The 26,695-nt window shown below is 37.9% G+C and overlaps 2 protein-coding genes and 1 long non-coding RNA gene across 4 annotated transcripts; 1 reads left to right on the top strand and 2 right to left on the bottom strand.

The window, feature by feature from the left end:
- Window positions 1-636: 636 nt before the first annotated feature.
- Window positions 637-4,408, bottom strand: LOC139962742 (tubulin beta-4B chain-like). Its single transcript, XM_071963022.1, has 2 exons — window positions 4,248-4,408; window positions 637-2,796 (listed from the first exon to the last, which is right to left on the bottom strand). Exons 1-2 carry the CDS (start codon window positions 4,302-4,304, stop codon window positions 1,513-1,515), a joined length of 1,341 nt encoding a protein of 446 aa, XP_071819123.1. The 5' UTR covers window positions 4,305-4,408; the 3' UTR covers window positions 637-1,512.
- Window positions 4,409-4,550: 142 nt separating this feature from the next.
- On the top strand, window positions 4,551-8,356 carry LOC139962745 (uncharacterized). Its single transcript, XR_011791352.1, has 2 exons — window positions 4,551-5,140; window positions 5,941-8,356. It is a non-coding gene; the product is annotated as an uncharacterized lncRNA (long non-coding RNA).
- On the bottom strand, window positions 8,116-26,608 carry LOC139962739 (probable aminopeptidase NPEPL1). Of its 2 annotated transcripts, none has more exons than XM_071962994.1 (12): window positions 26,190-26,604; window positions 23,276-23,461; window positions 21,870-22,127; window positions 20,780-20,861; window positions 20,283-20,425; window positions 19,848-19,925; window positions 18,639-18,739; window positions 17,079-17,133; window positions 16,540-16,684; window positions 15,633-15,733; window positions 14,522-14,632; window positions 8,116-12,047 (listed from the first exon to the last, which is right to left on the bottom strand). In XM_071962994.1, exons 1-12 carry the CDS (start codon window positions 26,337-26,339, stop codon window positions 11,895-11,897), a joined length of 1,563 nt encoding a protein of 520 aa, XP_071819095.1. In that variant the 5' UTR covers window positions 26,340-26,604; the 3' UTR covers window positions 8,116-11,894. The 2 variants fall into 2 exon arrangements, with proteins under 2 accessions (XP_071819095.1, XP_071819107.1); XM_071963006.1 differs by lacking the exon at window positions 8,116-12,047 and adding an exon at window positions 12,124-12,189 and having other exon boundaries at window positions 26,190-26,608.
- Between the last annotated feature and the right edge of the window lie 87 nt (window positions 26,609-26,695).

The following is a 26,695-nucleotide window of genomic DNA, read 5'->3' as shown; positions in this document are numbered from 1 at the left end:
GCTAGGTAATGGGGTGGGGGAGGAAGGGCTAGGTAATGGGGTGGGGGAGGAAGGGCTAGGTAATGGGGTGGGGAGGAAGGGCTAGGTAATGGGGTGGGGAGGAAGGGCTATGCAATAGGGTGGGGAGGAAGGGCTAGGTAATGGGGTGGGGAGGAAGGGTTAGGTAATGGGGTGGGGCAGGAAAGGCTGGGTAATGGGGTGGGGAAGGTGAGGAAGGGCTAGTTAATGGGGTGGGGAAGGGGAGGAAGGGCTAGGTTGTTCTCCAATAGTATATATCGGGATTTTGCAGTTCACAAGGGAATTAATGAGGTGAGCGTGGGTTCAGGGAACGCAAATAATATTGAGTATCAAGATGAGTAACATTGAAGCCTTGGAGAAAACAGTAGGTTGTTCAATCGGGGCGGGAAGGGGGAAGTGTTTTTCAGTTTTCTTTACAGGGGTGTATGTATTGCACTATCTGGGTTTACAGGTGTGGAATAGGGAAGACTAATAGGTTACTTTACTGCAGTAATTCACTTTCAACAATAACTGGGTTGAACGGACAGTATTTTATCATGAGTCTTGGCAAAAAATGGAAGGTTTGGAAAAGAAGGTTACTTTTACGCTAGTTTGTTCAAAGAGATACACAAACAATAATTTCGATGCCAACGATTTTCTTATAAGTTAGACAGTATAAAACTAGCCCCTTCCACATCAGGACAAATAATTAAAAAGTACAAAATATGACAACACTTGGTAGTTACGAAATTAAAAATGTGGAGCTTCTATTGGGCTGATGAAGACTTAATTCTAGCCTCGAGTTTGATGCTTACATGTTCGAGATACTAAACTAACCCTAGCAGCAGTTATGAAGGAAGGACAAGCCAATCTCAATTGCCCTAACGATCATCAATACATTCATAATTGTCTGAAATACTCTGTAAATATTGCAAAAGAATATTGCTGTAAAACTAGAATGCTGGCCCTATAGATGAAGGAGTCTGTTTGGATAAAAATGCATTCAGATCTTGCATACATTATGTGATCAAGTTGGTATGAAAAATCACGACCTGAATCGCTAGTCTGTGAAGATTTAAGATACTCGTATTTTGAATAAAGAGAGAGTGGTTCCCAGATAACTGGTATCCTACATGATTGTCTGCCTAATGAATTAAACCATAATCATACTAAATAGCTTTAACACTGAATTGGAGGGATTGCTACATAAATAATGCTAATGAATTATGAATCACGTTTGCAGGATATTAATTTAAGCACACATCACTGATAACAAGCACAATTAATCTTCCACAGGCTAAGCTTTGCCCTTTTGGTACAAACAGATATTCAACCCCACCTATACTTTAATACTTTTCTACAGCATGATTGTCCCCCTCCTCCCGTAAAGAATTCTGGTTGCTGATGACGGTTAGGCATACTAATCTTTATATTTCAACCGACCCTTCCCCCCCCCCCCCCTCAACACCACACACACCCAGGTAGGTTTTGTTAGTTTTTTGTTGATCAGGTGATCTAAGCGACCTCTTCTTCCTCCTCCTCTTCCTCATATTCTCCCTCCTCCTCAGCGGAAGCATCCTGGTATTGTTGGTATTCAGACACCAAGTCATTCATGTTGCTCTCAGCTTCAGTGAACTCCATCTCATCCATGCCCTCACCAGTGTACCAATGCAAGAAAGCCTTACGACGGAACATAGCGGTGAACTGCTCTGAGATACGCTTGAACAGCTCTTGGATAGCAGTGCTGTTACCGATGAAGGTGGAGGCCATCTTGAGACCCCGTGGTGGGATGTCACAAACGGCGGTCTTGACATTGTTCGGGATCCATTCGACGAAGTAGCTGCTGTTCTTGTTCTGGACATTCAACATCTGCTCATCGACTTCCTTCATGGACATGCGGCCACGGAAGATGGCTGCAACGGTCAGGTAGCGTCCGTGACGAGGATCACAGGCTGCCATCATGTTCTTAGCGTCGAACATTTGTTGGGTCAGCTCAGGAACGGTCAGTGCACGGTACTGTTGGCTGCCACGGCTGGTCAGGGGTGCAAAGCCAGGCATGAAGAAATGGAGACGTGGGAATGGTACCATGTTGACAGCCAGTTTACGGAGATCGGCATTCAACTGTCCGGGGAATCTAAGACAGGTTGTGACACCGCTCATGGTTGCAGAAACAAGATGGTTGAGGTCACCGTAAGTCGGTGTGGTGAGTTTTAATGTACGGAAGCAGATATCGTAGAGAGCTTCATTGTCGATACAGTAGGTTTCATCTGTGTTTTCTACAAGTTGATGAACCGAAAGAGTAGCATTGTATGGCTCTACAACAGTGTCTGATACTTTAGGTGATGGCACAACACTAAATGTGTTCATCATACGATCTGGGTACTCTTCACGGATCTTACTGACGAGCAGGGTACCCATACCAGACCCGGTGCCACCACCAAGGGAATGTGTAAGTTGAAAGCCTTGCAGACAATCACAACCCTCAGCTTCCTTCCTGACAACGTCAAGGACGGAGTCAATGAGCTCGGCACCCTCTGTGTAATGTCCCTTTGCCCAGTTGTTGCCTGCCCCGCTCTGTCCAAATACAAAGTTGTCTGGCCTAAAGATTTGACCAAATGGTCCAGACCTCACAGAGTCCATGGTGCCTGGCTCAAGATCAACCAGAACGGCACGTGGGACGTATTTGCCTCCCGTGGCTTCATTGTAGTAGACGTTGATTCTCTCCAACTGAAGATCTGAATCACCATGGTAGGTACCGGTGGGATCAATACCGTGTTCATCTGAGATAACCTCCCAAAACTGCAGAGAAAAAAGAAGAAGATATAAATGACACGTTCACTCACTTAGTCCGAAGCAAGTTGTGGTGTTAGTTGCAGCAATGAGTATGGAAATGAAGTAATCCTAGTCTTGCATTTACAACTACAGTACCAGCTGTGCTGTGCCATTTAAAAGTGTAGGTTGGTAGAGCAGTGTGGGATGAAGTTCCTTTGCACAAATAACTAATATAGTGAAGGGTCTTATATGATTCTCAGATTCTCATCATTAGGTGGCAAGACCCTACACCTCTGCCTGCTCATGACTAATTAACAGCTTGTGTGAGAATAGATTACTTTTTAACCATCCTTGCTAAATGCAGGTGAAGACCTGCAAACGCAAAAATTTAAATATTCAGTCAATAATAATACAATAAGGCACACAGAATTTAAAAAAAAAAGTCCAAAGCATTTTCCTGATTGAATACAACTGAACGTTTTCACTCATTCCGCCGCTCATGCGATATCCACTACATACCACCAACGCGGTTCTACACATTTTCCTAATGCTTTCGTACCGTATTATATTACGTATTTTGAACGCTAAATAAACAGCACACAAGGAAATTCAACGACCCCAATTGGTTGCTACAACAATTATGCTAATCACACACCAGCAATTTGAAAAACCCGCCCAACAAGTGGACAAAGCCATTCTGAACACGTGATCAGGCAAGGTCACCTTTCAAATGATTCAACCTTGTAACGGTTTCATACGATAAAGGAACCGGTGAAATTAATCGGTTTTGGGAATTTCTTTAAATTGACGAAATATTGTCTTTGTGGCAGATAAGAGGCACACTTTTAGAAAGTTGATTTGCTTATAAATTTAGCAAAAGGGGCGTGTTCACAGCGATAACATGGCGATCACACACGTACGACATTGTAGTATAAGTACTGTAAGTAACTAATTTCTATGGAAACGATGCACACTAATTGGTAAGGTGCTGTGTCTCGAACGCAGCGGTATTCACGCGAATAAGAACAATACACATTGGGCGGGAAGTAAAACAAAAAGGATCATCATCGTTTCAGAACTAGAAAAGCAGAATAAAATTAATCGCCGCAGTTATGTGACAAAGCGAAGTTTCCAAAAATTTGAGACAAAGATTCGATTGATACAATGATAGAGGGTAAAATTTATTAAGTTGCAAAGTAAAGCTGAGCTAGCGAAAAATCCTGTGGAGTGTATAGTAACACCCTCCAACTCCAAGAATGAAAATGCAGATCAGTGACGAACAATTTTACGAAGTTTTCTTGTTTCACCCAAGGAGACAAAGTTAACTAAAATCACGAGTGAGTTTGATGTCAATCTTGTCACTAAAGTTCGCTCTACAAGTCGAACAATCATATTGGATCGAAAAAGGCAAATTTAAGACCTAACATAATCGTTGTCCTTTTCAAAATCAGCTACAAAAGCAATAAACGGTTACTCACCTTGGCACCAATTTGGTTACCGCACTGTCCAGCTTGCATATGAACGATTTCACGCATGTTGATGGTTGTAGATTTGCCGATCAAGGTGTCAAATAAAATTAAATGGTTGACAGTCACGTCTGTACTGTTTCGATTTCGAATTTCAACTAATACCTGTGGGCAATATGTTGCATGATATATACCTAATGCACGTTTCCAAACATAAACATTGTTACTAGGAGATCGTAACCAAAGAAACGTCTAGCGCCATCTACAAATTTAAATCTGACTGTTATTTTGCCGAGTACTACACCATTACTGTTTAATATGTAAAGAAAGATAACTCAAATATCCTATAAAAAAAAATACTACGGTGAACTTAAAATGTACGAAATACTTTTTATTTTATTGAATGATAATATCATGACACAATATTTTGTATAAATTACATATTATGTTCTTCGTCAACACTATTCCAAATTTACAACTTGACGCGTTCCGGGTCTAAAGTTTATCGATTTGATAGCGTCACAACACCATAGCAACTTCGGAGAATAGCCGTTCAGAGGTCCTTCGATACAATTTACTTTAACAAACAGATCAAGCATTTTGTGTTACTAGGGCCTAGTTGTTACTTTCGAAGCCAAGTAACAATATTCAGATACTATAGCTTTTAAATGACTAGAGTGACAGATAATTGTAGGCGCCTATATATCACACACCATGCGAAATAATCAAGCCTTTCCTCAGTGAGGACAAGCCTAAGATCAAGCCTACAGGAAGGACGTTGCATGGCCTGTAACATAACTTATAAAAGACAGGTTGTAATAGAGAATATTGTTCATGTTTATAAACCGACGAATGACTAAAACGATAGTCCGACAGAAAAGAGAAAGTGAACGAAGAAATGGGAAGTAAATACATGTTTCATATAACCGTCCAATGTGTTAATTTCCGGCGATTAATCCTAAAACATTGAATGTGTTGGTTTCAAGAGTTCAGTACGAATTGTCTGACGCTCACGTGTCTTTATCCGCGCGACGTATCGAGAGCCATTTTCCAACATATAGCCTACATGCCCTGTTTTTGTGTGTGGTCAATTAAGGGAGGGGTCAGTGAGGTGAGGGCCAGTAAGAAAGATGAATCCCCCGGGCCCCCGCCGAACAAGGCAGCAGCATAGAATAACCAACACAGGACTGCCGCTTTACTTAGATCAAGTTGTAGCCTTTTCCATTGGAAGCACAAATACCTACTATACCCACCCCCTTCTGATATATATACTTGTTAATGTTTGATACGGTATTAATATATACCGTGTCATACTTCACAGAGAAAGTGAACATAAATGTATGTGGTACAGGACCGGATTATAGCCATGATGGAGGGGGGGGGGGGGGTTGAGGCATGTGGGACAACCCTTCGACCAATTAAGTTATAATGCTCCTGTAAAATTTACACTTAATTAGTCGTGCTATACAAATGCAGTTAAAATGATGGCAATGAAAGCACACGATTTTGCATCATCAAAGCCACCTTCTAGCCAAAAATTCCTCAAATTAGTCCCCTCCCCTTAGACTCCGGACGTCAGCAAAGTAGTCAAGTCATATGATAATCCTATTTTTAATGCAATTTGAGCATCGAAACTTTGACAAAAATCAACACCTATAACTGTTGAAGCTGCTTCATGAGTTGTTTTGTGTTTTTTTCTTTCTAGGATACGCGGTTCCAACCAATTATAGCAGCTATATTTACTCAGTGAACGGACAATATGAGTACATGTGCAAATGGAAGAACCGTAATCCAGCCTGTTTATCCGTATACAAAGGTATAGCAGCGATTCTATTCGTTGCTATGGGCACATATGAACACTACTGTATAAATCTTATACCATGCATGAAGTAATTCCAATGGGTGTACCAACGTTCCCGGTTTTGATCGATTTTTTTGCGGTAGTTATTACCTGACCGGCCAGGGCAAATTTTCAATAATGAAAGTGACGTCGGAGATCACTTAAATCTTGATCACAAGGTGAAGCATATAGGACTACCAGAACTTGATCTTGATGGGACCTATTTGATGGCATTGAACACTGTGATTTTGTGGATGCAGGGACACAAATCATAGCGATGTTTGCAACAAGGTGGGGGGGGGGGGGGGAGATCAGACCGACGTTCAGTGATATTAAAATTGCCAAACCGGCTAGAAAACCCATGCTGTGAAACTTATAGTGAGGGCCACGACACCCGACCCTGCCCCACCCCTCCCCTTACACCCGACCACCTAAACACAGGGGTTCTGTGATTAATATTCTGGTCGCGGTTTCTTGCGGAAACACAGTGGCAAGATCAGTTGAACTAGAACAGTGACGGCACAATGATAATTATAACAATAAATAACGAGCCTCAAGTTGCTATAAAAACTAAATATCACCAACTTGTTGCACATTAGTGCCATTGACATATTACATGCATTGCACGTTCGGTTGAAATCTTCAGTGTCGCGCAGGACGGTTACCAACGGTTACCAATGCATACGCAGTAAACACCAGTCAAAACCTATTCACTAAGTTTGCAATCGATATAAAACACAGCCGGATTTGCTCGTAAAAGAGATTGACACAGACTGCTGGAATGTATGAACATATTATGTAACGCATTAAAACGGATGTTTAGCGAGACTGGGCAAAAATGAAACGGTTATGGTTTACTTTGTTACTTTTATATTTAGGATGATGATGAATATTAAAGTTAGGCCTACAGTTGGCACCAATCATAAGTTAACATGGCTACTCCTTTAATTAATGAATGGTTTGCTGATTGAAGGCCTTCCAAATTGTTGTTGGTTTCACATGGTCTTCTCATGGCATTTTAGAGTCAAAGTAACTCCGGCACAATTATTGCCAAGACAGAAGTTACTTTACAGTACCTCCCTTCTAAATCTCTCAACACTTGAAATTCCACAGTCAATGGAATTTGAGTTAGGGAGAATGGGGCAGGAGAAGTGTATTGAATTGCAGTTGGATCTGCCTTATTAATTTTCCTAACACTCTCGGCCACCAAAATCAATGGCAATTCCCCCATAATTTTTTTCTTCATATCTACAAACTATCATAAATTAATCAACTTTGACTAACTTCCTGTGATATTTAGTGTTTTTGCTTACTTTACAATAATCTGCTAGTTTAAAAGTTAACAATTTTGACAAATCATAATGGGATCAAAATCAGCTCACAGATCAGATCAAGAATAAAGTTTTGAATTGGAACATTTTCTTATGAAGTTTGTATTAAATACTTTAAACCTCTAAAGACATAATCACACGTTTATGAACATCTGTGATGTGTTTGTGCCCATTCACTGGTTCGGTTTGTTTCCACTGTTGCTGCAATACCACAGAGAGTGAGGGATACTGTTAATATATTTAACTGTTTAACTACAATTATAGTACATACATTAGTATTAAGTGACTGGAAGTAAGATAGCCAAAGTTTGGAGTTTGCAGAGCTCTTGGAGCAAAAGTAGCTCCTCTTCAGTACACACGATCAAGGAATTGATAAGCATAAGCAGAATTCGAAACTCAAAATTGATGTTGGAATGGAGAGTGCATATGTTGTCATATAGTAAAAGAAAAACAGCAGAAAAATTCTAGATGAAGGTATAAGAGATGCCAATGCTGTTCAAAATGGGGGGTATTGAGTAGATGGAATAATATCTTGCATAGCAGGTGAATGGAAGTAGTATTTAGCTAGTGTAAGAGAAGAGGACATCTTCAAATTCATTCCTGAAGTAGCAGTCTCACAGACATGCTACCTTCTACCCTTTATTACTGGAAAGGTGAAAAACATCTACAAGCTAAAAGAAACTAATGTATATAAAGTGCACTTATAACATTTTCCAATTTTTTTTGTTTAACTTTTCTTTTATTTCATCCATCTCCAAAGATGAAGTATAACCTTAGTCATCATTTAAAAAATAAACTTGTAGATTGTCCGAGCAATATGACTCTTACATTATGAATATTCAGGAACAAAACTTGAGCCCAAACAGTATGACTCTTACATTATGAAATTCATGAATAAAACTTGATCCAAAACAGTATGACTCTTACATTATGAATATTCAGGAATAAAACTTGATCCAAAACAGTATGACTCTGTATGAATATTCATGAATACAACCTTTCATTCACCAAGCAAGACCTCAATTTTTTTTCCATCTCTCAAGACAAGTTATAATGTGGCAAGTTGCATTGCCTCATGAAGTACGGTATTGTATTTTACTACATGTGATGCAGTTTTTCTCGGGTTAGGGTTAACCCTAGGGCTTAACCCTGAACATAGGGTTTTCCCGGTCCACAAGATACGTCATTTCATTGGGCTGTATCATGCATGATGACATTGCTCGACATATTAAACTGTGTACAAAACAGTTCTCTTGAGAAATACTGTCACGTGAGGATTGGCTGTTTCATTTCATACTACTATATCTATACAATTTAAATCAAGGGTCTCTTAAAGTATCTTTTTTCCTATAGCCTTCCATATTTAGTGTTCAATAGATAAACATTAACTGCGTTCAAATGTTTGAAACCACTCTGTTGGGTAAATGAAAATTGAGTACATGAAAATTGAAAAATGCCAACAGGAAGTAAATTTTGTGTTAAATTTGATTTTGGTATAAAAACACCATCAATCATAAAGACAGATAGGTCATAGTGATGTATACAATATTAATATCACTTTCAATAAACATCTAAGATGCTGAGTTAATTCTACTATAGTCAATTATCTATATCGGCTACCTTTCTAGTACATTTTTTTCAAATCAGTTCTTGTAACAGAAGCAAATTTTGGAAAATTATTTCTAAGTAAAAAGTCCAACTTTGCTACCTCTAAAGCCACACCAGAATGATGACCCCTGCCAGTGGTTATTACCCTACTATATGTGACTTAAACTAACATTCAAGTAGACAGATTAGGAAGGTAATAGTTACCCAGAAAGCCAACAGGCTTAGCAATGCCTTGCCACATTTTATCCCATTCTGCCTAAAAAGATTCTCCAGTCTTGCAAATTGCAAACTTCAAGTCATCTAACATAAGCTTACATATCCAGTATGTAGTACTCTATGCTTTAACATGCAGTTGTTGTGACTTTGTAGCTTTCAGCATTTGAGCTCCATTACAAACAGAGTTAATCTACTCACTTAGGTGGAGCTTTACTTCTGGAGTTGTTGTGCTTACAAGGCTATCAGACTTTTGACTTCCTTGACCTCAAATGACGAGAAGAAAATAACCTGCTTCTGGTACTTGCACACAGGTGGATCCACATACCAAACATGACATTTATCCAAACTTTCTTTTTTGGAGTTCAGAATTTGACCTTTCTTAACCTCATTTGACCTTTGACCACCACAAAAGATAGGGTTCTTGTAATCTGAAATCTGTATCCACATACAAAGTATGTCACCACCATATCATTTGTAGGTTATCAACATACCATGTTCACAAGCATGTACATAGACATCCCTTACTTCACCCATTACATAGCTAGCTGGTTACTTGGTTTAGGCAAGTAACCACAAATCAGTAAATTTCTATACTATTAAAAGGCTTACTAAGTTGCCCCAATTTATCTTGAGAAATGGCAAATATGTTCTTCTCGAATTTGAAATACATGGCATATTGCTGTACCCAATATAGAACTTACATTGAGATTGTACTGCAAATGCATAAGGGCAGCTAAGAAAAATCAGAACAGTTTAAGTTTGGTTAAATGATCAATCTTTTTAAGACATTGCTTTGCCAAAATACCTGTGCAATGTTGTATGTTTATCAATGACAGAGCGTAACATTTATTTGTAATGACCTTTCTTCAATGTTATTCCAAAGGTTAATGAAGGTAAAGTATCTTACAAGAAACAGAAAGTAGTAATACATGCATATTATCTATGAAGGATGTTTAAGTGAAAGACTAAAACCTTGCTATTTCCTTTATATTACTGATAAATAATTACACGAGTAGATCAAACCAAAAGTACATGTAGAGACGTAGATACTTGAGGGTGATACAAATTTATGGTTCTACCTACTTGGGGTTATTTAGTCACAATGCAATTTGAATTTTACAACTGAATTTGGTTGTCTGAACAGTAAGTTGGTCATCTCGGACTACCGGCTATCATGGATTAATAGCCCTGAAATGTATGTATGTATTTTAGATCCTCCTGCAAGCAGGAACTAGCGAAGAAGCCTCATTGGCTTATCAAAGCCGCAAGCTGACCGAAGTCAGTCCCTTAGATTCATATTTAACGTCCATGATTATGAATTGTCAACAACTCTATTGCTGGACGACATACATTAATCTTGGAGTGACTCGAACTGGGGACCTTATGATTGGAAGGCACCGGCGATAACCACTGAGCTAATACTCCTTGTATTGCAAAGTTCTTGTTTTTGCAAAGTGTGAGCATATAACATGATCGTATACAATGACATTACTCCTGCTATTCTAAATGCTATGTTCCTCTGCCAATCTTCACCACTGAGAAGCAATGTCCACAATTCATGTTGTTTCTTTTCTAAACCCTTAAATATTTATATGAAAACAAATATGATCGTAATGAATTAGCATTACATATGCTCTACTTGTAAATGAACGATTAGGAAACTGAAAATGCAAACCTTGAAAAAAGGTTTTGAAATTGTGTCAATTTCAGATGCAGTTTTGTTAAAGAAAAATATCTCTTGGATCATGGTTGAAAGATGTTTTATCTGAACAATTTTAGTACCATGATAGATTGAAAGTTACTATCATTTACTTCAATAGGGAAATTGTAATCTGGGTAATGATAAATTGGTGTGAAAGTAACCTAGCAGTCACAGCTAGGAGTCACAACTTATACTGGGACAGACATGTAAAAGCTAGAAGAACCACTGACAGTGTGTGCGAACAATTCATTTTCTTTTCAAGAGTAGGTACCCACAGAAAAGAAATTAGTCAGTTTTAAAGACATCCTTATGAAACAGCTGCAGTTTGTACCTGAATTAGATTCCCAAAACTTCAAAGTATATGACTTAAAGCTACAGGACAATATATTTCATAGTTTTAGTCTTAAATCTAACAACATTAAATACCTCAAGTTTAAGTGACATGTTCTTGTAAGAGGCCAGAAAAATATTGCCTTGCAAGACTTCATTAATGTTCAAGCATTATGATTACAATGATTTTCTGTTAAATTGACTATTTGTAATTATACGGCTGGGAAAGATCTAACCAGTATTGAATCTCAAAATGCAATACAAAATGGTCAAATTGCTATACAAACTGTGCAAAGATGCATAGCAGCTTTTATAACACAGGAAACATAGTCTTAGAGACAAAGTTCAGAGCCTTCATCAATGCTATGCAAAATTTAAACACTAAATCATTCCCTGAAAAGACATCAGTTTTAGCCCCAAATATACCAGAAAGTAAAATAGCCACTGAATATTGCATCTTCGCAAGCAGCTTACTGCCACCATCACAAAAAACTTCCCCCAGACTCACTCAGCTATTGAACTGTTAAATATAACCCTTCTCAACATCTCGCAAAAACGATGGTCAGAATCTCCGAGGGCTAGAAAGATGATCCTATAATATTTATATTGACAATACACTCGTTGTGTTGGCCTCATACCAGACGAATCTTCTTGGTGGCGTTCTCTACCATTTCATCTTCGTCAGAGCATCCAAGAGGAGAGACTGCTTGGAGCAAAGTAGAATGAGACGCCTTGCCAAACAACGACAACAGCAACGCCACACCATACCCAGTGGCTCGCTCACCCTGAGGAGAGAGATAAATCTAATAACTTAATAACAGCAACGCCACACCAAACCCAGTGGCTGGCTCGCCCACCCAGAGGAGAAAGATGGATCTAATAACTTAATAACAGCAACAACACACCCAACCCAGTGGCTCGCTCACCCAGAGGAGAAAGATGGATCTAATAACTTAATAAGTCAGTGTACTGATCAATCAAGTCAAGTAAAAAAAAAAGCTAAGCTTCTTCAAATTGTTACTTTCACATTAAACAATGAACAACTGACCAGAAAGTGCCATCAATATTATCTGATGTCAGTTAATAGTTTCATACAATTATGTTTTAGTATGGGGTACTTATTTACGTTGTAGATAAATCAGGCCACGTAATGCCCAATACTAAGATTCTATGCTATTTAACATCTGAATGATGTTCAAGTCAGCTGGATATTCTGATATAATTAGTGTTGCGCCGATATTACCAATATCGGTTTTGGCCGATATCCGATATTATCATCCCAATATCGGTCCGATACCGATACCGATACTTTTTAACAGACAAAATAAAGGCAAAATCGTACTTTTAGTCATGCATACATTCACAAATAAATCTTCAAGTAAACAACAAAATATGGCGTTTTGTTTTCCTTTTGTCCTAAGTTGAAAAGAATGACTTTTTTCCTGATTTTGAAAAAGAGAATTATAATTGAAATCCAACCAGAATCTTTTTCACTGCAGCGCTGCACGCGATAATAAAATGGACGCAGTAAATGTGAGCCTTAACATCGTAAAGATCTACAAGTAGCTATAGTGTTAACGTATGCTTGCAAAATTGCATCTTAATTAGGTTACGAACTGTCGATCACAATGTAAAAATGATAATTTATTGAGTTTATACTCAATGTACAACTTATTCACTTGACCGTATAGAGAAGAAAAAAACTGAAAATCAGTAGAGAAATGACCAATTGTGTACGGAAAGTAAGGTGGTACACCTTTCAAATATTACGAAAGATCGAACAAAACACTTTCGAAAATTCACGCAAAACTGGCATATCGTACTAAATGCAACTAATGTCATGTAAACAAGGCTCTAGTGCATCCATTTATGAATATACCGTAAGACCACATCTGTTTTTAAGCGGGGGAAAAAAGAAAGTATTTTCTAGAATTTCCAAAAATACGGAAAAAATAATATCCTACCATAGTTAATTGTATAGCAAATAGCCTAACCACCTCGGCGGTTACGGATCTCACGTAACTGAAAAGTTCCCTGGCAACTTGCCAAAAAATGTTAACAAACAGGTGTTACACAGGGGGTGAGCTTACAGTGTGTTTGGGAAGGTACCTGGGAAAATTCGCAGCACATGTACGGCGGTAGTTGGGTATAGGGTTAAACACCGCAGTTGTAAAAATGTACGCATTGTGCACGCTATTCATTGTTAGGCAGTCTAGAGACAGGGCTTTGCTGAACGTTGTTTGTTTCATAATATCGGAAGTTTTGTAAGTTGCACTTTTTAAAGATTGAAGGACAGATTAAATCTCTTTTCATTTTATAACATAATATAGCTACTCTAACTTGTCATTTTAAAATTTTCATCTGTTTCGTGACAATTTAAATAAGAAAATTATTTTGCATACTCAACTGCGATTTTTTTTTTATCGCCAGACACGCAAAAAAAAGCCAATTTTTCGGGGCTTTATCCCCCAGGATCCCCACAAGGGGTTCTACCCCATGACCCCACCAAGGCCCTAAGGCGGGCCCCTGGACACTACGCCTTTATGCTCGCGTGCTCGGCGTGTTCGCTGGGCGAACACCGGCGGGAAATCGGCAGTGTGTTCGCGGAAAATTAAAAGTGCAGTTATGCATCATGTTCAAGGTTTTCACGGAGGCCTTTGAGAAAATGAATGGTTAGTACAGTACAGTGTATACATGCTGCACTAATGCTATGTGTAGGCCAAGGTTCACGAAGGTCATTGGTTATATTCGCGCGCCGTAGACGTGTTTTAGAGGTTACGGAGGGTCAGGTTTCCATGGATATTAATCGAAAATGAATAAGAGTTTAACTGACGCTAAAGAAATAGATCGTCTTGGGCAGATTAACAAATCATTGCAAGTATAAATAAGTAGCTCTGCTGTGAAAAAAAAGGTTCAATATCGGCTTGCTGTTATCGGCAATTAGGCAAAATTTTACCGATACCGATATGCTGCCGATATTGCAAATATCGGCCGATACCGATATTGAAAACGATTATCGGCGCAACACTAGATATAATACAGTGAATGGTTTCTTTTCATGTTTGATGAGCTGTTGTTCACTTGAATACGATACATATGACTGGTAGAGTGAACTGATTCCCACAAGTTTGTTCAGTCTCCCGATAGATATAACAAAATGACTCAGTCCATGACTCGACTCGGGAACGTCACTCACCCTATTGTTATTAACTTGCAGCTAACGTCTACTAACTTGCTACAACTCAGTGGTAATACTTACACTAAAGCATGGCGATGCAATATCAAGATGCACCCACACTCCTGGAAACTCAAACCCAAGGTGAGAGAAGATAAAGAGGCCGGCACAGGAACTTTGAGCGTTACTTCTGTCCTACAATTACGATAAAAGACAAACACTTTTAAGTCAAGAATTGACAACATTCTGGAGGAAACAGTAATTCCTACAAACCTCATCAGCTTGGCTAAGACAGGGTTTTACTGCAAGGAATGTACTATGATTCCTAGATTGGTTGTGGCTTCGTACAGCTTGTGATCATAGGATACACTGTAAAGAACAGTGGTACTTTAAGGTCACTCCCAGAAGCAGGATTACAATGGTCTGGTTTGTCTTAAAGGGCTTGTATCTTGTTTCACAACACAATTAATAGTAACAGCATCAAGTAACTACTCTATTCAAACAGGTACCATGAGATAATACCTAATGCCCTTTTATATTTATTTGACACATTTTTCTGACATGTTTTATATCACTTTACTGACTAAGCTATACATTCTTTTCAAATATAAAGCTAGCAGTGTCAGAGTCCTATATTGCTTATTGGATAAAGTACACATTTTATTTTCTAAGTGAGAAGATAAGTATCTTAATCAGACCTGTTTTTTAGTGTAATAATGCTAGTTTCAAGTTCCTATCATTTTCTAGATTATCATTAATTTAGAAACAGTGGTGTAGCTATTGGCCAGACTACCGAGGAAACACACTTACTTAAAAGTTCTACTTAGCGTTGTTCTGCACTTTATAATAATATGTATGGTCAACATTGAAGTGTGCACAAGTTGGTGTTGCTTCCAATCTTGTGCCCCCTGCTATAAAAAAAAATTTCGGTCAGGGTTCTATCTGAATGGAATGCCCTTCCACAGTCTGCCATTGATGCTACTAGAATAAATCAGTTCAAGGGACATTTGGACAGACATCTGCAATGTAGGGCAGTTACATGAGCTGAGCTCTCTCTCCCTTCTTCATCCCACACTACATCTGTCTAGTGATGAGGCGTGGGATACAGGTGAATACAGGTGAATATAAAACACTTAATTTATGACAAAGCCCATTTTTTCCCAAGGCTATATTTTCCAAGTTTCAATATACTTACAGCAACAGAGTTTTTCATGTCCGCCACGGCACTGGCAAATTCACTAAAGTGAAGTTCAGGGCTGAAGACTATTGGAAAGACCAAGTCACCGCTGTTACGGCCTATAAAAGATGAAAAAACAGGGGAGTGTTTGTTAGTGACTCATGGTCCTCTAATGCAGCAGTGAACATTTCAGTACTGGTAGGGACAGAGATGAAAGAAGAAGTTGTTGCCTTGCATATACTTGCATGTGTTTAGCAGGTTCCTCATCCCTGTAAAATGTTAAGCTGTACAAACCATTCCTCATTCCAACCCCCTCCCCCACCCCCAAAGTCTGGTTAAAAAGAACCTTTACTTCCACAACGAGGCTCAAACATATTACATTTATCAAAGTACTTATATTTAACACTGTAACCACATGTACCTAATATTGTTTGCAGCTACTGACTTAGTTTAAAGTCATAGCATTTGGTTAAAAATTACAAACTGTTGTGTGGAGAAAATAATCCACTATTGCCTCCCCCCTGCTCCCAACAAAAATTTACTGAGGTAACCAGCATATACCCTTTACAAAAATTCTGCTGGATTCTCATCATGGGCTAGGTACCTTATTACTAAAATGCTATATGTCATGTTTTGTGTTTTAAAAATAATAGACTATTTAAAAATGTTGATATCTCTTGTCACACGGATGTCATCAAAATAGTCCAAATACATCATGTATATTTGTTGCTTCAGATTCAGTATTAAGTTGATTTATTCTCCTGCTTCCAGTCATTTATTTAAGTCCCCTCTTCACATCTTAGATACTACAATTGCAACAAAGCTTTCAGTGGAAGCAAATGTCTGCTGGTGAGGAAAGATACAATAAACACACATCCTACTGCTTTAAAACTGTGCTGCCATGAAGAATTGTAAAGATAAGCACCTGATGTCACACATGCTTGTTCCCACTCTTCCCTATTACAAAGCACAGCAGCATGGTATCTGCCGGTGGAGATACCCTGAGCGCCGGTCAAGGTCGCCACATCTACTATGATGTCTGCCCTCAAGTCCTTGGCTGCATAAGATACCTGACATTACAAAGGAAAACAACAAAGAGACATGGGAATGTCAAAACAAAATAAGAAGTATAATGTGAGGTTTCACAACTGAGATAAATTACATAAACCAACACAAAGTGTTATGTAGCTCAGGCTTTTCATCCAAGGCTATGTTTGCATGGAGTTTCAGCCATCAGATGAATACATTATCTATTACCACTAATATACCACTATCATTGAAGATGGGTAGTTTGAGCAATGACATTCTTTTGAACATTTCCAGCATAATAAAACAAAGATGTTATTTTGTGAAAAACTTTGGTTACTGTGGTCATGATTTTGTTAAGTACCAAACTAAACAACCTGTTTCAAACATTACAAATCTTACTATATATTCACAAATATACCGGAATACTTTACTTACACCATCGCTAAGGACTAAGCGACCTTCGGCGTCTGTGTTGTTGATTTCGACAGTTCTTTAAGAACAAAGAAGAAAAGATTGAAAGTATGCATTAAATAACAATTAGACTATCTGACTTATTTGACCCAAAAAAAAAAAAAAGAGTAAAATGAGAACACTTCAGAAACTGAAGATTATTGTTGGGAAAGACTGACTCATTATTAATCCATTGTGCTGAAGATCTGGTATCAAAAGTGACAATCTCAGAAATATCGACACTAGTATAAAACAAACACAAAAATATTCCATTTAAAGGCCAAATCATAAACAGAGAGCTAATTGGGAGAAAGCAAAATATTCACTGGCTAAAACAGACTTTGAAACCAGTGATGGTCAGGTTTAACTCAAGTTCTGTACTCTACTAATGATTCAGCTCTTATTTGCTAGCAATCCCAAAAATTTCTCTGCTGGGTGCCTTTCAGAAGCAGCAGTATCCTGGCATACAATTCATGCAATCGTCGCATACAATCCATGGATTGCATCCTAGTTTCACCTCCTAAAACTTTGCTAAAAATTTGCCAGACTGTTTTAGAACTTGATTAACCTACTTATTTTAATAGCTGAATTCTTTTAAACTCTCTTCCCCACTGCTAGCCAGAACAAAGCAACTCACGACCAATCCTATCCTTAGATAAAGTCTCTTTAAGATAACACTTCATTTAGGCACATTATCAACTACTACAGGAATTTGAACACTTTAGGAATCTACGTGTGATATTTAAATGTTGTGAATTTTCTTCAAATTCTTTCTTTTTCTCTATATTTCATCATAAAATCAAAATACAGTGGAATGACATTGTTAACATCTACTCTATAGTAAAGCTCATTCAAAATGTATTTATTTCCTTTTCTTTTGTTAGAAAACTGTCTTCCTCTGAGTAATGGGTTTGTACATTATACAGAATAATGGTCATTGGCAGTTCACTGATCATAATGATGTCACTCACTTTACTATTGCCAGGTACATGTATTTCTTCAAATTATAATTACCTGTTATGCCATTATGAAAAGAATTCTACCAACATCTGGTTTCCAGTTAGTGATGAGGATATTTCATGTTAAATTTATAAGAAGAGACTAGCACCTGCTATCAGAATGTTCCCTTATAAACATTCATCAACACTCATATTTCACTATTACTCCATTGTTGCATATTTTTCATTACAGGCCAAAGATGATACTGTAGACTATTTTTGGATACTGTGATACCCTCCGCTGTCCTTTATATAAATCTTAACTTTTAAGTCTCTACTCTATAATTAGCTTGTCTTATTTCACTCATATATGTTTAATACAAATCGCTAAGACACTCATAATGTCTCAGCCTCTCGGATGGTGTTGTTAGATCTACATCTCTCCGTGACATTTGAGTTTGTACACTCTTTTTAAATAGCAACATTAAATAACATCTCGAAGTATTTCGGAGCCATGTCGGTAACGAATGGTCATGTTTCCTACAATGCGTCGAGATCGGTAGGAAGGAGAAACAAACTCTTTGTTTGGTTCCTGCTAGCTGCTTACCTTCCCGAGTACATGGTATGTATATCATCTGGTCTGGTAGCATGCGGTCCAACAGCATTCTCTGCCAGGCATAACACAGCATACAGATTCTCACGGAACCCCTGTCATACAGAGGAGGGCAAGAACAGAAAACCAGTACATAACTCACTGAAATGACCATCCACTGATTGGATGATTGCTAGAATCTAGCTCCTGACCATCACAAAGCTTGTTTCAGATCAAATCTTCAAAGTTTCATATTGCATTTGGTTTTAAGGTTTGCCTCATTCTGACTAAACCAAGCCATTTACACATAATTGGATACTCCTCAATTAAACAGAAAACCAGTACATAACTCACTGAAGTGACCATCCACTGATTGGATGATTGCTAGAATCTAGCTCCTGACCAGCACAAAGCTTGTTTCAGATCAAATCTTCAAAGTTTCATATTGCATTTGGTTTTAAGGTTTGCCTCATTCTGACTAAACCAAGCCATTTACACATAATTGGATACTCCTCAATTAAACAGAAAACCAGTACATAACTCACTGAAGTGACCATCCACTGATTGGATGATTGCTAGAATCTAGCTCCTGACCATCACAAAGCTTGTTTCAGATCAAATCTTCAAAGTTTCATATTGCATTTGGTTTTAAGGTTTGCCTCATTCTGACTAAACCAAGCCATTTACACATAATTGGATACTCCTCAATTAAACAGAAAACCAGTACATAACTCACTGAAGTGACCATCCACTGATTGGATGATTGCTAGAATCTAGCTCCTGACCATCACAAAGCTTGTTTCAGATCAAATCTTCAAAGTTTCATATTGCATTTGGTTTTAAGGTTTGCCTCATTCTGACTAAACCAAGCCATTTACACATAATTGGATACTCCTCAATCATATTAACAGATCAACAAGGATACATTTCCTGTTTAACACAGCTTTATTGATTTAACTGTGTAATTCAAGCCAGAAAAATTGTGACCCCTCAGTTTCAAATTAAATACTTTGTTTTCATTTTCAAAAGCACCTGAAGTTTATGTCTAATTTCCTCATTCAAGGTGTCATTTTGGTGAACTTTAGTTAAAGGGGTCTTCATGAACATTATCTTTCTTTTTACAATTGAGTACGGCACCACCAGATTGTGGCATATATTTTAAACATTGTGGCATATATTTTAATCATATCTAATAGTTGGATATATATTATACAGATCACTCACTGTTTTGACAGCTGCTTTGAATGCACCAAGTACCGCAGCGGCCCCACCACAGTCTCGCTTCATGCCAGGCATACTAGTCTAGAAAGAACAAGAAATAAAGTCAATGACAACATCAAACACCACTGGAAGCCTTATTACAAAGATATTTATCATCAGGTTTTATTATTGCATGGATTTCGTGTATATAATCAGAATAAAAGGATAAAAGTTCTCTATCTGTTCTCTTCCTTCGGAATAAAGGGAATTCCTCTTGAAACCTGAAGGAAATTGCACTATACCCTCATGAAAATACTTTAAAAGTCATGATGCATTTTAAAGTTAGAATCAACAGCAAAACTCTTGGATACAAAGTATGAATAGGATCCCCCCCCCCACCCTTCCACCTCGCCCCCAGCCTGCAAGGCATGAGTAAGATGTATATAATAAATAACATACTTTGCTCTTGATACACAGACCTCCAGTATCATAGACGATCCCCTTGCCCACCCATGCGATACTCTGGGTAGCCTCGGGAGGTTTGTGACTGAGTACTACCAGTGCAGGTGGATGGACGGCTGCCTTGCCTACACCGTATATCCCTGTAGCAAGTTAAAGTAGAAGAAGAATTTTGGGGTAGATGAGGTGAAGCTTGATTCATTAGTCAATAAACTGATGAAGCAAATAAACTAGGCCTATGTTTCTATTATAAACTTGTCATCTTATAAACAAAAACCACATGAGTTCCAAGTAAAATTCTACCTTAAAACTTTACTTCTCTTAAAGTCTAAGAGGTTCTGGGTTAAAAAAAAAGAAGTTGATACGTTCACTTCCTCGTCAGTATTTGAAAAATGAACTTTTTGGGCAAAATTTACATCCTAATGTGGTGCCATGATTTTGGACTAAAAAGATCCTGTATATTACCTTCATTCTTTGACAAGAAAAAAGCCACTTACCTCCAAATCCTTTGGTATTTAGCTCTTCATCTCTGATAATTAATATTTCTGATCCAACTTCACTGGCAACTCTCTTTGCCTCCTGGAGAGATAAAAGGTGAAAACAGAAGGTTCTCAGTAAAGGAAGTACAATGTGCAACAATTTTATGACACACACCCACAATAAGTTTTGACAAAGTGTCAAATTTATTAACAAGAATGTGTTACACACACATATATGTCATCGCCATGAGCAGGCAGATATATGAGGGCGACAAAGACAAACAGGCAGCTTGCCTGGATCCATCTTTCAGTTTTAACGATCTGTGCATGCAAAATCTTCTGAACACTGTACTTCTAAGAAAATTAAAACATTAGCCATTAACAATGAGTATCATTCTAGACTGAAACATAAATCTCATGACTTCACAGCGGCAAAGTTTTTCATTCAAAGGTGCCCATTAGATATAATTTAAGCAAACCTTCTCTAGAATACAAACATCTTCCACACACTGACACATTACAGCTTAAATGTTTACATATGTTGTACTGTAGCTACTGAGTGACCAACAAATGTAACCAAAACTACACGATATATTTATGAGAATAATGAAAAAACATTTTAATGCAGTGACCTACTTTACAGGGGAGCTGGCAATGATAAATTTAAGGATGATTACCATCGTCACATTGCAGATATGGAGCTATGCACCTGCAGGATGGTGCTGATATCTGTGTTACAGTAATACCAGTATAACGGTACATACTGGTGCTGATAGTTGACTCTTTCTTTAGTAGTCCATTAATCACATAGCTCTTCTCGCGATTACTGTGATTACTAGGTTACAGTTATGACATCATCACTGTCATTTTTAAATTGCAGATATACAGTCAAAACAAACTTTCTCCATGGTCCTTATTTCTATATGTTCTTTCGTCACATCCAACACTGCTTCCATACAAAGATCAATGAAGGAAATCAGATTGTATAATATTAAGTACTGTATACTCTAAACTGTCTACTTCCTTTGCTGTAACTTCAACAAACCCACCACATAGGACATTTCTGTCATAAGTAAACTCTCTGAGCTTCTGGAATATATATACTAACCTCAACAAATGCATCTGTGTTCATTTGGTTGCAGGGTTGATCTATAATGCTTTGAGTCAATCGGATACCTGCAGCGGCATTAGTCAGAGCTTCCATCTCCGAATCAGTTACGGAGCGGCTGTTTGAGCCGACTACGACAAATTCAACAATGACCCTTCTCTGGCTGACCTTGGCATAGCCTGACTTGTGTGAGAAGAGAGGAAAAGCCCTGGCAACCGCACAGCCTGATGGGAAGACATTCTGTCGCTCACACACAATCTGAAATATGACGGAGAAACCATCTCTGTGTAATCAAGTGTAATCGTAGTACTTTTGAAACGATCCTGTTGCAATATATGCAATAGAAAGCTATGACATACTGTCAAGTCATTAGCATGTAGTTTAAATTCTATCCTGGTCCAGCATATGATCATTTGAAAGTATGGCTTGTCTGTGGGTTGTTATATATGAATCTTGAGTTGAATAACAACCAAAACCTTCTACCAACTCCTGAAGGCTTAAAGACATGTCTTATGGCTCGATTTGAAGGAGTGAGGTTGAAACAGCTACAGTATACCCCACAGAGAAAGAAGGGCGTCTTGACCACATCTGAAAAATACTGGTGTGTTAACCATTCAATAGAATGACCATTTACAACTTTGTGTATTTGACCACATCTGAAAAATACTGGTGTGAAAACCATTTCAATGGGGAATGACCATTTACACTTTGTGTTTTTGACCACATTTGAAAAATACTGGTGTGAAAACCATTTCAATGGAATGACCATTTACAACTTAGTGTTTTTAAAAGGATTTTTTGGTGGCAAACTATGTAACACTTATATTGAAGAGAAAAATATTTCACACTATTAGTTGAAAAACCCATCTCAATATCTTGGCCCTAACTTGATATAGTGTCTTAAATATAACCTATTTTGATTGGCTGAATCTTCAACTACTCCTGGAAGTTGGATCATAGTAAGGGGGGAGAGGGGGGTCTGTAATGTCATTTGGGCGATGCTGTTCAAAAGCTTTACTTTCGGCTATTAAAATCAATCTTCCTGTTCATTTATCCATGAAACCTGGTACAGTTGGAATGTTTGTATAAACTTAGAATTACATTGAAATGCATCTTTTTTTTTGGAGAAATAATCATTCCCTCTGTGGATCAAAGACTGAAATAGTATATAAAGAAAAACAAAGACATTTCCAGCTAATGTGCCCAATATTACCAAACTTGAAACTCAAATCTTCACCAAACAAAATGCTATATGAGGATGTACTTTTTGCAAAAAAGAATAAGAAAATATTGCTGACCAATCAACTTCAGCCACCATACCAATGATGCTTAAATCCTGTTGAACTTGTAGACAGTGCATTCATATGTGGTCAGCTCAAACTGTTTCATGTGTATTACATACTTACCACTATGTGCTCTTCTGAGGCACCAGTGTAGCAGCTTTTAACTAACTTATGGATGGAGTGAGCCCTTGATGAAGTGTTGTGACGGCTCACTTTGAGTGGCAGGGCAGCTAATGTGGCATTATTACACCACATAGAAATAGTATCAGTGGGCGAAGGATGGAGATTATTCACTGCTAAGTTGAAAGTCTAAAAAGACAAGAACAAGAACAAGTACAATATTATGCTTTTTAATTATTATAAATTCACACATTCATGCAGCAGGCATTCTTAAGTACTAAACGTTTAGTACCTTAATGTTGCCATTGTTTTGAAGAGCCTTTAGAAGTTGAGTGACCTGTGGACCTAGATTTAAGTGTAATTTCTAAGCCAAAGTGACCTGCCAAATACTACCACTGCAAAGTGCATACCACATTTCATTATTGAAGCGCAGATTCTTTCATCAACTTACAGCTCTGCTTTACAAACAATACATGTATTGAAATGAATATGAGTCAAAATGTTGATAACGTTAGAAAATTTGCACGTATCTAACCATACGATTGTCTGTTCAGTCTTTGCAAAGTGAATGTAATGTTACCAGTGATCGAAGCTTCTGCAAAGAGCTTTGTCATTGTGTACAAGTAGTACGGAGCTGTTTCCAGAAAGCTGGTTACAGTGGAAAATATCAAAACCAATCAGATCAATGTATAACAGGCCTATAGACTACTTGGGAACTAATCTTTAAAATATTGAATGAAGTAAACTGCAATAGAGTTAAGTCCTATGATGGAACTTCAGTGAGTGCTACTGTGCATTTTACCACCCATATCAGCCACTAATATCGAAATAAATGAATTTCTCTAGGGAACAAGTCAATTGATGAATCAAATTTCTACCGTCTTTGCTAATTTTATTTGCTGTGCACCAAAGACAAGTGCAAATTCTTTCCAAACCTGGAGTTTGATCACAATTGCATGTTAGAACTGCCAACATTTTTTGATCCTGTACAGATTACAGGCTTGTGCACTTCACTACAGTGTTGTGCTGATTATCGTTTCCGAAACCGGTATAGGCCGATATTTGCAATTTATTGGCGGCAAATCTGAACAGTAAAATTTAGCCTCATTGTCAATAACAGCAAACCCATATTGATTATTTTGTTTTCACAACAAAGCCACTGAGCTTGCTATTTGAGATGATTTATTATTTGTTGAACTACAAAACTCATTTCTTTAGTCTCAGTTTCGATTAACAGCCACTGGTCAATAAAACTGAACATACCCGCTGACACTTGTTTTGCCTTTGCAAATATTCTTGGCAAGAAATCCAAAGAAACTTTTTGCACAATCAAAGTTGTAAACATGGCACATTCTGGCCTATAGACAATGTACCACGGTCAAACACATTTGATAAAAACTTTGTTTATAAAGTTTTAGTAGCCTATCACACTAACTTACACAGTGCTTATGAGGCTCCGCTGAGAATAAAAGTTTACATTTGGAAATCCTGTACTAAATCATTCTAAAAGTTGCAAATCTTTTAATAAACTGCAAAGAGTATCATGGATGCAGTTTGATAAAACACCAATGACTTATGAAAAGATTGTATTTCAAGAATCCAGTTTGCGTATCACAATTTGTTGCTGGTTGATTTACAAAATATTTCAACCACAAAGCACTTGCTAATTTTGGCTAGGCTTAGTTATTAGCATAGCCAGCTATAGGACAGTAGTATAGGTAGGAGATCATTTTTTACCAGAATTAATAAATTGAAGAAAATGTTTTCGTTTTGGTTCTGATAAACAAAAGGAGTAGTAGAAATTCTTAGCCAGGATTCTCTTATGTCTTTTCTATATGATATCAGTTTTATTTATCACATGATGTCATCTTTTAACATTTTTTGCTAAAAAATTTGTGGCTCCATTTGACGACAGTTTGTACAAGACTTGGAGCCTAAGTGTTGAATGTAGTTGGTCAAACTGAGTAACAAAATCATACAGCAGAAGTAACAGGAAGAAAAGGCTTGTTTTTCCAAAAGAATAAAAATAGCTTCATGCATGCATATCAACTTGGTGAGGAATATGATTGTACATTTAAAAAGAGGTTAAGCCTAGTGTTATAGAATACGCACATATTTTTTTAATTAATTTACTAACTCAGTTCCGCAATGTGAGTTATACAAGTGATTACTATAAATTTGTGAGTTGTGTAAACAACAAAGGTAAAGGGAAGAATTTAGGATTGTGTTTTCCAAAAGAAAAAAAATATTCTGACACAGTTTCATGCATATCAACTTGGTGGGGAATGATAATTCATTTAAAGAGAGGTTAGGACTAGTGTTATAGAATTCGCTACCCCTTGAGGTTTCATGCACTAACAGTAACTGTCCTCTATGAACGAGCAAAGCAACTTTTGATTGTGCTAGAACTGGATTCCAACTGGTGACCTCATGATTACAAGCCCATAGTTCTATGTTTACTCACTTCAGTAGGCACCAAACTTGACCTACTGGATTGTGGACCCATGTTCAGGGTCTCCCTTCAAATGCCAGATGATACATTCATGTAACAGATATTGGCTAAAACACATAGCATAATTGGGAGCACCGTTGGTGCCATCACTGTACTGGTAAACTTTATAAGCCTAAGTTAGGGCCCAGGCATATGTGATTTATGGTGAAAACTTTGTAGGTCCAGGTGTACTTGCAGGTCTCGCCGTAAAACTTCTTGTAAGTCTTCTTGTGAGCAAGAAGATAAGCTGGGTGGTGCATGGAAATTAGAGTAGCTAGCTAGGTAGCTAGCATATATTCGTTAGTCACTTAACGTCAGCGCTTTTAATAGTTTTATGTACATGACCTTTCTCGGTCGAAAGGGCCTAACGTTAACCTGGACGAAAGGTCTAGGCCTAATTTTCAATCTCAAATTATGGTCATTCACCTGTTCTGTTACTCTCGGTTCCAGCTTCTTTTTTAACACTTCAAACGGAACGCCCAGCAGATGCGGAAGTTGTCCGATGATGAGCACTGGTTTTGTCCCAGGATCAGACACACTGATTTGCTTGGAGTACGACAGAGTAACTTTAGCCATCTTGGAAATATGGTCAGCCTCTTTCGGAATTGAGGTTCAGACTAGCCTAGTATATGCGTTTGTACAACGGTTTATATGTTATGATTTCTCACTGCACTGCATGTGTATAGACAGTCAGCTACGTATTGTGTGCTGCTGTTCAGTACTGTTATATTACACCCGTACCTATACTGCTACAGTACATTGGATTCACAGAAAAGCCATGTCTAGGTCAACGTGCGCAATGCGCGAGAAGTTCGACTATTAAAACGCATGGTGTGTATGGCGCGAGAAAGCGGAATATATTACGTACAAATATATATATGCTGTACTTGCGAAATATATACATGGTTAACTTCAAAAATACATTTTAGACA

Source organism: Apostichopus japonicus, chromosome 3 (assembly GCF_037975245.1).
Source record: "Apostichopus japonicus isolate 1M-3 chromosome 3, ASM3797524v1, whole genome shotgun sequence".
Classification (NCBI taxonomy): domain Eukaryota; kingdom Metazoa; phylum Echinodermata; class Holothuroidea; order Aspidochirotida; family Stichopodidae; genus Apostichopus; species Apostichopus japonicus.
This window is presented reverse-complemented; position numbering and strand designations above follow the sequence as displayed.

Excerpts from the sequence above, each read along its gene's own strand:
- LOC139962739 (XM_071962994.1), bottom strand. The coding sequence starts at position 26,339 with ATGGCTAAAGTTACTCTGTCGTACTCCAAGCAAATCAGTGTGTCTGAT. Across the intron at positions 20,426-20,779 it reads AAATACCAAAGGATTTGGAG|GGATATACGGTGTAGGCAAG; the intron begins GTAAGTGGCTTT and ends AACTTGCTACAG. Across the intron at positions 19,926-20,282 it reads GTCTGTGTATCAAGAGCAAA|ACTAGTATGCCTGGCATGAA; the intron begins GTATGTTATTTA and ends TGTTCTTTCTAG.
- LOC139962742 (XM_071963022.1), bottom strand. The coding sequence starts at position 4,304 with ATGCGTGAAATCGTTCATATGCAAGCTGGACAGTGCGGTAACCAAATT. Across the intron at positions 2,797-4,247 it reads GTAACCAAATTGGTGCCAAG|TTTTGGGAGGTTATCTCAGA; the intron begins GTGAGTAACCGT and ends TTTTCTCTGCAG.